The sequence below is a fragment of the Gobio gobio genome (genome assembly GCF_949357685.1).
Source record: "Gobio gobio genome assembly, chromosome: 14".
Classification (NCBI taxonomy): domain Eukaryota; kingdom Metazoa; phylum Chordata; class Actinopteri; order Cypriniformes; family Gobionidae; genus Gobio; species Gobio gobio.
In genome coordinates, this window is record NC_137107.1 from 16,448,598 (window position 1) to 16,460,194 (window position 11,597).

General features: G+C 33.8%; 1 protein-coding gene across 1 annotated transcript; it reads left to right on the forward strand.

Moving 5' to 3' along the window:
• The first annotated feature begins 572 nt into the window (after positions 1 to 572).
• Positions 573 to 8,776, forward strand: rab24 (RAB24, member RAS oncogene family). The gene is made up of 9 exons (XM_079835021.1): positions 573 to 1,058; positions 2,518 to 2,658; positions 2,929 to 2,997; positions 3,074 to 3,152; positions 4,273 to 4,340; positions 4,420 to 4,519; positions 4,602 to 4,652; positions 4,753 to 4,812; positions 7,141 to 8,776. The coding sequence occupies exons 2-9, from the start codon at positions 2,542 to 2,544 to the stop codon at positions 7,203 to 7,205; spliced, it is 609 nt and encodes a 202-aa protein (XP_079691147.1). The 5' UTR covers positions 573 to 1,058; positions 2,518 to 2,541; the 3' UTR covers positions 7,206 to 8,776.
• The last annotated feature ends 2,821 nt before the right edge of the window (positions 8,777 to 11,597 follow it).

Consider the following 11,597-nt stretch of genomic DNA (forward strand, 5'->3'; position numbering starts at 1 on the left):
TCTGGATGAAGAAACAATGAGTGGCGGAGACAAGCAACCAATCACAGAGAGATGAGTGACTCGAGCAACCAATCAGCAGCAGTTTAAACATTCAACGCGCCCAAACTGCAGCACGTGCCCAATAGTGATAGCACATCTGAATCATTTTCCCGAGTCGGTTCTTTCAAACAGTTCGTTTCAAGCAACTGAATTTAAAAAGAGAACGCGGTGTCTGACATAACGGCGTGACATACAACAAAGCCATATTATGTTTTTAGATTACGTGTTGTTAACGAGTCTTGATTTAAATTTCATGTGAAGTTCAATTCGTTACAGTCACGATTTAAGTAATAGAAAAGTTACTTTGAACCCAAATACAATACGCATTTACATTAAACAATACTAATATCCAGCTTGTGTGAAAAATATATATAAAAATATATATTTATAATTACATCTAATTCCCATTACATAAAATTAAGTTGTAAACACATTTCCAGACATTTCACGCTGGATCTGATTCACTGATCCGTCAACGAACAGTTCAAACGATTCAATTTAAAGATCCGACTCTATTGGTTCACGATTCATACATCGCTATTTGAGACACAACCACTGTCCCTAGTGAAGTCACATCCTCCTCTATATAAACAAAAAACACACACACTAGTTTATTCCAGCTAGCTAGAAACACTACAGTTCCTCTTCCACCGAGTACAACTAACATCTGTCAGACCGTTTGCTGTATTTTTTCCCATGTGAACGGGGAAAACATGGCTCGGAAATGATCTAGCTCTGCTGTATTTAGTGATGTTCAAAGCTAAGCTGTTTTGTTTTCCCTTTCGTTTTACGGTGAACAAATCACTGATTATTTTATTTTTGACCGTTTCCTCAGTTCGAAGTGTTGTGAATCGCTGCTTATGTATTTATTCATCAATTAGTCTTTAATTGTATTATTAGGAGTTTTCACTGGCACGTCAGTGTGGATTGCTAACTGAACCATTAGCCACCCATTTACAGTATTCATCTGTCAGAAAAGTCACTCTGAAGTCCCGTCAACTGATACATTAAGAGAACAGGTAAGTGAAAAATATGAGCGGGCCAACAAACCTTTTAGTGTGTTTCATATGGATACTATTTTGATATACTGAAACTGCGCATTAGCCAACGCTAACTCTGATTTCTTCCACTACTACAACACTTCAGCATGCTTAAAAATACAATTTATTAAGGGAATGATAAATGCTAGCTGAACGTAATGTTCTCGGACACTTGAAAATTAAAATAATTTAAACTTATATTAAATACCATTCAATTTAACTGTTTTTTTCATACTTAAGTTAGCTGATCTTTATGTGTAATTTCATAATTGCTTACTGTCTTTGAAATATTGAAGTGTACTGCATGATGTACAAGCAAACTTTTATGTATTTTGTTTAAATTAATTTGTAATTACACTTTTGTAATAATGACGTTAATATAATGCAGTTTAGTACATTTAAAATGAACTTTAAATCGAAAAACACACTACACACACACCCAGGTGTGTAAAATCAACGACTTTACATGTCAAATGTGCTTTACCATCTTAGTCAACGCATCAAAACAAGTGTGCTATTTAAACACAGCAACACATTTAAAATGTACTTCTAAGAAAAAACTTTTAATTTGACATTTTGACACTTGACACTTTAGTGATGTTCAAAGCTAAGCTGTTTTGTTTTCCCTTTCGTTTTACGGTGAACAAATCACTGATTATTTTATTTACTTAAAGGCACAATATGCCTTACTTAAAGGCACAATATGTAAGATTTTTGGATTAAAATATCCAAAAGCCACTAGAACAGTTTTTATATTTTGTTGACTTGTGTACTTGCAATATTCCTAAGTGTTTCCAACAATGTTTAAATCCAGAGAAATAAGCAATTTTAACAAGGACACGTGACGGACCGTGTCCGTGTATCGCCTATCAATGACATCATACCCCCATTACCCTCGATTTCCAGTTTTATTTTGTAGAAACCATGGAATCACCCAAGGCACATTAATATATTATGTGTTTTATTAGACAGGTGAGCAACTGTTTGGATACATTCATCAACAGAAACTAATCATTGTTAAATAGCTCAACACAGTTTAAATCTCGTTTTCTTGATTTACCGCAAATATTAATCTAGCTTAGTTCAGGGCGCAACAAGTGTATCAGAGTAGCATTATAACAACTTTCAACACAGTCAAATAATGTATCTAATATGATAAAACAGTGCTGCGTTACCCCACATATGCATGGAGAAGAAGCGGAAGTGAAATTCAAAAAAGCTCCTCGAAATCAAGGCGTCATCAAGCTACGCCTTTGTTATTGCCTTTGAAATTACATATTGTGGCTTTAAGCGTATTAAGAAACAATCATGTAAGTTTAGTGGTCTTTTATTTAATTAATATTATATTACCTGCAAGTACGTTATATATATATATATATATATAATATTATTATTATTATTATTATTAATGTCTACACAATGTCTTTTTTTTCTTTAGTGTCTTCTACAAACCCAAATAATCATGACTGCCATGCGAGTGGATGCTAAGGTGGTCATGCTTGGCAAGGAGAGTGTAGGTAAAACCAGCCTGGTGGAGAGATACGTACATCGCCGCTTTCTTGTGGGACCTTATCAAAATGTAAGTATGCGCTTGCATAGAAACCTGAAGAAGTAACTGGTAATGGTCATTAGGCCGGGCTTTTCTCAATCGTTCTGAGATTGTTTGTTCTCATTAAAGACATTTTTGTGTATGATGTACATTTGTTTGGGTATCAGCTATCTCTAATCATGTGTCACATAAACCAGCTCCACAGGTATAGCTACCTTCCACTGATGCTTTTCTTTTCTTTTTTATGATGACCTGATTTGATGTTGCTAGGCTTGATGTATTTGTTTTTGTCTCATTAAGACTATAGGGGCTGCGTTTGTAGCAAAAGCCCTCAATGTCAATGACAAAGTGGTTACGCTGGGAATATGGGTAAGTGTTGTTACTTGTCTTCATATACGCTCGTCAACCACTTATTAGTGACTTCATGTGTTTCCTGTCATCTCAGGACACTGCTGGGTCTGAACGTTACGAGGCCATGAGCAGAATCTATTACAGAGGAGCCCGTGCTGCTGTTGTCTGCTATGGTAAATCCCTCTCTCACAGTTTTACATGGAAAGTGGCTTTTTTTTTTTTGGAAAGAAGTCCAGGATGTACCAGCTAGTCTAGCAGTCAGGTGACAGTGAGCAAGTAAATGGCTCATAGTTGCTCACTCTGTGTACATCTTACAGTAGTTACGAGTCCTGCTAGGCAGTTTATGTGTTTGGTTAAAATCAGGGCTACATAAATGTTTGGGGGGAAAAAAAAGATTTGTGTGTGTTTTTTTTAATTTTTTTTTAGGTCTGTAAGTTAAACTGTGTTAATAGTATGAAACATGCTCATATGATGTTACAATTTCGTTCTACTTTTTTTGACTGGTCCAAAATGTTTTTGATTTAGATTGATAGATAATTTTATATATTATTATATTATAGTGTGTGTGTGTGTGTGTGTGTGTGTGTGTCTATTATTTTTTATATATATATATATATATATATATAAATTACAATCAATTAATCTTTTCTATTGTATCAATTAAAAACAATCAATTAATCTTAAATCACAAAAAATATATATATATTAAAAATATTAAAAATATTAAATACATAAAATATGTATATATTTTTTTTGTGATTTTAAGATTAATTGATTGTTTTATATATTATTGATTATTTATTATACTTGTATAATATAAATATATATAAATATAATAAATAAATCAATATATATTGATTTATTTTATATATATATATATATATATATATATATATATATACACGCATACGTTTGTTTTAATCATACACTAAAAAATGGGTTTTTATTTCTAAATTTTGGGATTTGTGAGGTGTTTTTGTTTTTGAAAGTACACAGTAAAAAAATAAATTTAAAAAAAATTATATTATGATTTAAAATAACATTTCTATTTTAGAAATAAAATTCTATTCTATTTTATTTATTATGTTACAAATTTCAATTTGAGCAATCCTTGTTGAATGAAATAATTTATTTAAAAAATGTTTTACTGAATCCTAACTTTTGTGTTTCAGTGTACATGGAAATAGTCATAAAAAAAACAGTCTCTTGCATGAGAAAAATTGGGAAATATTAAATTGGGAAACATCATATTGTTATTTTAAATATGTGGTTGTCTTTGACATTTGCACTTAGATTTGACTGACAGCAGCAGTTTTAAAAGGGCCAGGTTCTGGGTGAAGGAGTTACAGAACTGTGAAGAGGTAAAATATACCCATGTCTCAAAACAACATTTCAAGAATATTCAGCACAACTTTATTGACATATTCTTTTATTTTTCAGCACTGCAAGATATATCTGTGTGGTACCAAGAGTGACCTCATTGAAGCCGATCGAAGTGTGCGGCAAGTAGATTACCATGACGTTCAAGACTTCGCAGATGGTATGCATGAATTTAGCTGTTTTTTACATGCAACTATTGCAAAACAATTTGAAGAAAGAAAAAAAAAAACTTTTTTTTGCAGAAATAGGTGCTCAACATTTCGAAACCTCCAGCAAAACAGGAAAAAATGTTGGTAAGTTATACTTCAGTGTATCTGCTCTATTGAGCACTACTTATGTGTAACATGCTGTTAGATACCGAGAGTTTCACTTCTTGATTGTGTTTTTGTACAGATGAGGTGTTTCAGAAGGTGGCTGAAGATTTCAGTAGCTGTGCTTTAGAGTTCATGCAAGGTGGGAATTGGTTGCAAAATGAAATTTAAAAAAAAAATTGTTTTTCTTTTTTCTCTTTTTTTTTTTTACACTATATACCTGGTCCTGTCAGGTACATCAGCTGTCATGCTAACCGATTTGCTAACAAATGTAGCACTCTGTCAGTTACTTGATTCTTAGCATAAGCATGAAAAGCACAGAAACTTTTCATTACAATGACCTTGGTACACTGCTTGTCTTTGGAAAACCAAAGATCCAGCACACATTCATGATATCTTAATGTATGTGCAAAGATTTGCAGGCTTGGAAATACCTACCTTATCTAGTACATGGGCTTAGGTGCCCAAAGACCAGTTCACACCAAGGGCCCTATCATACACACGGCGCAATGCGACGCAAGTGTTTTTTGCTACTTTCAGGCCGACGCAGTTATTTTCACGTCCTGCGCCACGTTGTTTAAATAGCAAATGCACTCGCGCCCATCTTTTCGCCCATGGGCGTGCTGGTCTGAAAACGAGGTGTGTTCAGGCTCATTGCTATTTTGAGGCAACTAAAAACGACTGCGCCATTGACCAACAAAAACCTGGTCTAAAGTCAATGGCTATAGTTAGTAATATGAGCCTATAGGCGGGTACACAATGCATGTACACTCTGCTTATTACACACACAGGGATGTGCAGAAGCACACAAACATTTTTAAATATTAAAAATAAAAGGAGAAGCGTTCAGTTTTTCCGCTCGCAAATTCCGCCATGGTGCAAGCGCAACTGGCTTTTAAAGGGAATGGGAGATGAGACTCTGATTGGTTTATTGCACATTACGCCCAAAACACACCAATGACTCATTAAGAGACTAGATACAACCCTTTTGGACCATGCGCCGGGCGCGCTGACCGTTTTTTTTTTTCATCGTTAAACCAGCAAAAGTGAATTCTAAGTGCACCTGCGCTTCAGACCATGCGCTCAGATCATTAAAATAGGGTCCCAAGAACATTAACTATATTAGCGTCCACACCAATGAACAATAACGTTCTGTTTATTCTAAGCGCGTGTTGCAGGTTTGTCGTCTGTCACTTTAAAGGCTCGAGCTCTTTAAAGCCGATTGGATTCTATAGCTGAAAAAAAAAAATTATTCCAACGATATTGATCCTCTGTGTCGTTATCATTATAGTTGTGATGTGAACTCGGTTATTTTTTTATATTTAGAATTACGTTTTGAAATAAACTACCAGTCAAAAGTTTGAAAAACATTTGAATGTTTTTGAAAGTAGTCTCTTAATCTCACAAAGGCTGCATTTATTGGATCAAAAATAGAGTAAAAACAGTAATATTGTAAAATATTATTTCAGTTTGAATTGACTTGTTTCTGTTGTAATATATTTTAAAGTGTAATTTATTCCTGTATAAGCAAAGCTGTATTTTCATCATCATTGCTCCAGTCTTCATCACATAATCCTTCAGAAATCATTCTAATATTCTGATTTGGTGCTAAAGATACATTTCTTCTTATTATTTTTCATGTTTAAACACAGTTGTACTGCTTAATATTTTTTTTTTATATATATATATATATTTTTTTTTTTTTGAATGGACAGTTCAGAAGAACAGCATCTATTATAAATATAACCTTTTTGTAATATTTTTTAATTTCATAAATGTCTTTTACTGTCTTTTATCAAGTTAATGTGCCTTTGCTAAATAAAAGTATTATTGTTATATATATTTTTAATCTTGCTTACCCCAAACGTTTGAATGTGTATCATGATTTAAAAAGGGAAAAAAAGACAGTTTTCAACAATGATGATAATAAGAATTGATCTTTCTGAATGATCATGTGACACTGAAGACTGGAGAATGATGCAGAAAATTCAGCTTTGCATCACAGAAATAAATTACATTTTAAAATATATTACAACAGAACCCAGTTAATATAAATTGTAATAATATTTCACATTATAACTGTTTTTATAGTATTTTTGATCAAATAAATGCAACCTTGGTGTAAGATATTACTCCAAAACGAAAAAATATTGTACTATTTCCAACCTTTTGACTGGTAGTGTATATCTTTATCATTAATAGTTATCGTCCTTGGTGTGAACGGACCTTAATAGTTATTTTATAACAGATTTGCTTTCATATACAGATGTTCACCAATGTTCTTGTGATTTTTTTTTTTTCTACATTATCGATAGAAAACAAAACACATTAGTTGCTCTTTTTGCTTTGATCAACTGCAATTTCCAAAGCTAATTTTATTTAAGAGTTTTATTGAGGCAAGTAAATAATAATGCTCAAATAATGTGATTTTATTGTTTTTATTAAATTTGTTTTGGTATTGTATCCTCAGAAGAGAAGGGGGTGGATCTCAGGCAAAAGAAGGACTCTTATTTTGACAACTGCTGCCATAACTGACCTATCACAGGAAAAAACTGCTGTCTCATATGATCTATTTTGGGATGACTGGAGGCTCTCTGTCTTTTATACTCCTCGAAGCATCAGCTGGAGTGGTTTGATTTTTCCTTTTTCTTTTTTTGCTGTGCAGTATGTTGAGATTGGGCTTTTGAAAACGAAGAAGGTGATGGGTTCTTCTTTTTCGTGTGTTCAAGCAATGAAAATTTTTTTTCTTTGTCAGGAACACTTTTTGGACTTGAGAATGTTGACTGAAGTAAATATCAACACTGCATGGCAATCCATTTTACCAAAAAGAAAAGACATGATGCAAGCTTTAGGGACAGATGCCATTGCATGGAGATGATCGTTGCCAATTTTCACAAACAATGCCTTGAGTGATTCATCACCTTTTATAATTTAAAGCGTTTCCATTTTATAGATCTTTTGAGGATCGTACTGTTTACACCCTTCATTTATCCTGCTGTACTGATGTATGGACAATTTTTGCATACGTCCACACTAAACTGAAGCCATTTAAGTTGCAGTTTTCACAGATCTGAAACCAGTTCAAACATTTTCTCATGATAAAGTTTGGATGTTGATGGGTGGAAAATCACAGAGAGTAAAAGGCGGTTTCCCGTTATTATATTCTTGAATCATGATGCTCAGCAGAAAAGCTGTTGTCAAAATGTTAAAGGCTATTAACTCTAACTGTTGTCACTTGAACATTATAATATCATGGTGAACTTGATATCTGGAAATATCACAGCTGTTAGTTTGCAGTGTTTGATAATCAAGCCCAAAGTTTCCTGTATATCATGTTCATTATATGAAGTTGACATAATAGATCTGCAAGTGAGTTGATGTGCAGCATTTGATGAATGCGATGTTAATGTTTACAGTGTTGTTTCTATTATTATTTAATTTTACTTCAGTGCAGTTTGGGTAAGATATTGTAAACTGGGACACTAACTGTTGTGAACATGTTTGTGCGAACATTACAGCCTTAGTTCGCTCTCAGTTCATATTGTGAATGTATTAAATAATGCTCAAAGAGGCCTGTAGCTACAATACATGAACATGGTTCTTGTGAAAAATTTGCATATTTTACATGTCATTCTAGAAAGATCCTGATATTGTGCCATTTTCACTGGGCATCCTACTGGAAAGAAGGTCCCAGTAATAATTTACTTTGTTACATTTTACTGTGAGATTACATGAAGATTATCACTTAAAAAACTAAAGCATGTGATCTTAAACACCTCATGCATATCCAGGCAATTTTTGCCAATTTTGATTAAATGAATAAAATAGTATAAGCTAAGCAGGCCAGACTGTCAGATGTTGAAATGATAAAATATCAAGTTTGCGATTTTATCAGGATAAAATATATCTCTTTTTTTTTTTTCTTCAACATATCATATTCATCCTTTGCTGCCTATTCCTGCTTGCCCTCACATATGCAAGTTATTTATTTTTAATTTTTTTAAGACTCTTTCACCAAAATAATATTAGCAATTCTGTGTACCACATCAGAGAAATGAATTCATTGAATATTCTGTATCATTCTTGTACATTACCAAATACTATATATATAAAATAAAAATAATTATATATATATATATATATATATATATATATATATATATATATATATATATATATATATATATATATATATATATATATATATATATATATATATATATATATATATATATATACACAAAAAAAATATATATATATATAATATATACACACACACCGATCAGGCATAATATTATGACCACTGACAGGTGAAGTGAATAACACTGATTATCTCTTCTTCACGGCACCTGTTAGTGGGTGGGATATATTAGGCAGCAAGTGAACATTTTGTTCTCAAAGTTGATGTGTTAGAAGCAGGAAAAATTGGCAAGCGTAAGGATTTGAGCGGTTTGACAAGGGCCAAATTTGTGATGGCTAAACGACTGGGACAGAGCATCTCCAAAACTGCAGCTCTTGTGGGGTGTTCCCGGTCTGCAGTGGTCAGTATCTATCAAAAGTGGTCAAGGAAGGAACAGTGGTGAACCGGTGACAGGTTCACAGGCAGCTAAGGCTCATTGATGCACGTGGGGAGCGAAGGCTGGCCCGTGCGATCTGATCAAACAGACGGCTACTGTAGCTCAAATTGCTCAAGAAGTTAATGCTGGTTCTGATAAACTGTGATGCACTGTGTATTCTGACACCTTTCTGTTGCATATGGGGCTGAATAGCCGCAGACCAGTCAGAGTGCCCTTGCTGACCCCTGTCCACCGCCGAAAGCGCATCAGAACTGGACCAAGAAGCAATGGAAGAAGTGGCCTGGTCCGATGAATCATGTTTTCTTTTACAACACGTGGATGGCCGGGTGCGTGTGTGTCACTTACCTGGTGAACACATAGCACCAGGATGCACTATGGGAAGAAGGCAAGCCGGCAGGGGCAGTGTGATGCTTTGGTCAATGTTCTGCTGGGAAACCTTGGGTCCTGCCATCCATGTGGATGTTACTTTGACACGTACCACCTACCTAAGCATTGTTGCAGACCGTGTACAGCATTTCATGGAAACGGTATTCCCTGGTGGCTGTGGCCTCTTTCAGCAGGATAATGCGCTCTGCCACAAAGCAAAAATGGTTTAGTAATGGTTTGAGGAGCACAACAACGAGTTTGAGGTGTTGACTAGACCTCCAAATTCTTCAGATCTCAATCCAATCGAGCATCTGAACAAACAACTGCGATCCATGGAGGCCCCACCTCTCAACTTACAGGACTTAAAGGATCTGCTGCTAACATCTTGGTGCCAGATACCACAGCACACCTTCAGGGGTCTAGTGGAGTCAATTCTTCAATGGGTCAGGGCTGTTTTGTCAGCAAAAGGGGGAACGACACAGTATTAGGAAGGTGTTCATAATGTTATGCCTGATCGGTATATATACAGTTTCAAGAAAAAGTATGTGAACCGCTTGCAGAATCTGTGAAAATGTTCATAACATCATACAAAATGCATGTTATTTATTATTTTATTTATAGATATTTTGCATATTTTTTTTTACATATAGTCCACAAGACAAAAAACTGCTGAATTTATTAAAATGACCCTGTTCAAAAGTTTATGAACCATTGATTCCCAATACTGCGTGTCTACGACTGTTTGTTTTGTGATGGTTGTTCTTGAGTCTCTTGTTTGTCCTGAGCAGTTAAACTGCCCAACGTTCTTCAGAAAAATCCTCCAGGTCCCAAAAACATCTTTTGCATATTTGAACCCTCTCCAGCAATGACTGTATGATTTTGAGATCTGTCTTTTTAACTTTTTAGGGACTCAAGCACAAATACTAAAAAAGTTTCATACATTCACTGATGCTTCAAAAGGAAACACGATGCATTAATAGCCGGATGATGAAAACTTGTTGAATTTGAAGATCAAGGTAAATTGAACTTAATTTGTCTTCCGGGAAACATCCATGTATCTTCTGTTGCTTCTGAAGGGCAGTACTAAATAAAATAAATTGATATTTAAACAAAATAAGAAAAATGTGGACATCTTCAGCCTGCTCAAACGTTTTCACCCCCCGGTTCTTATTGCATTGTGTTTCCTTCTGAAGCATCAGTGAATGTTTGAACTTTTTTTTAATAGTTGTGTTTGAGTCCCTCAATTGTCCTCAGTGTGAAAAGATGGATCTCAGAATCATACATTCCCAGCTGGAAAGGGTTCAAATATGCAAAAGATGCTGGAAAACTGAAGAATGTGCAGGACCTGGAGGATTTTTCTGAAGAACATTGGGCATTTTAACTGCTCAGGACAAACAAGAGACTCAAGAACAACCATCACAAAACAAAAAAAACCAAACAGCCGTGGATCATCCAGGGAACGACACACAGTATTGAGAATTAATGTTTCATTAACTTTTGAACAGGGTCATTTTAATGAATTCAGCTATTGTTTTATCTTGTGGACTATATGTAAAAAAAAATTATGTAAAATATTTTATTCAGGACAGTACTAAAAAAAACATAACATGCATTTTGTATGATCTCTTATTTTGTTAAAATTATGCACATTTTCAGATTCTGCAAGCAGTTCACTTATTTTTTCTTGCTATATATATATATATTAGTGCTGTCAAATCGATCAATCACATCCAAAATAAAAGTTTGTTTACATAATATATATGTGTACAGTGTATAATTATGTATATTTGAATTTTCTTATGTACATGCATGTGTGTGTATTTATATATACATAATTATTATTGCGATTAATCGATTTGACTGCACTTATATATATATATATATATATATATATATATATATATATATATATATATATATATATATATATATATATATATATATATATATATATATATATATATATATATATTGAATATAATAA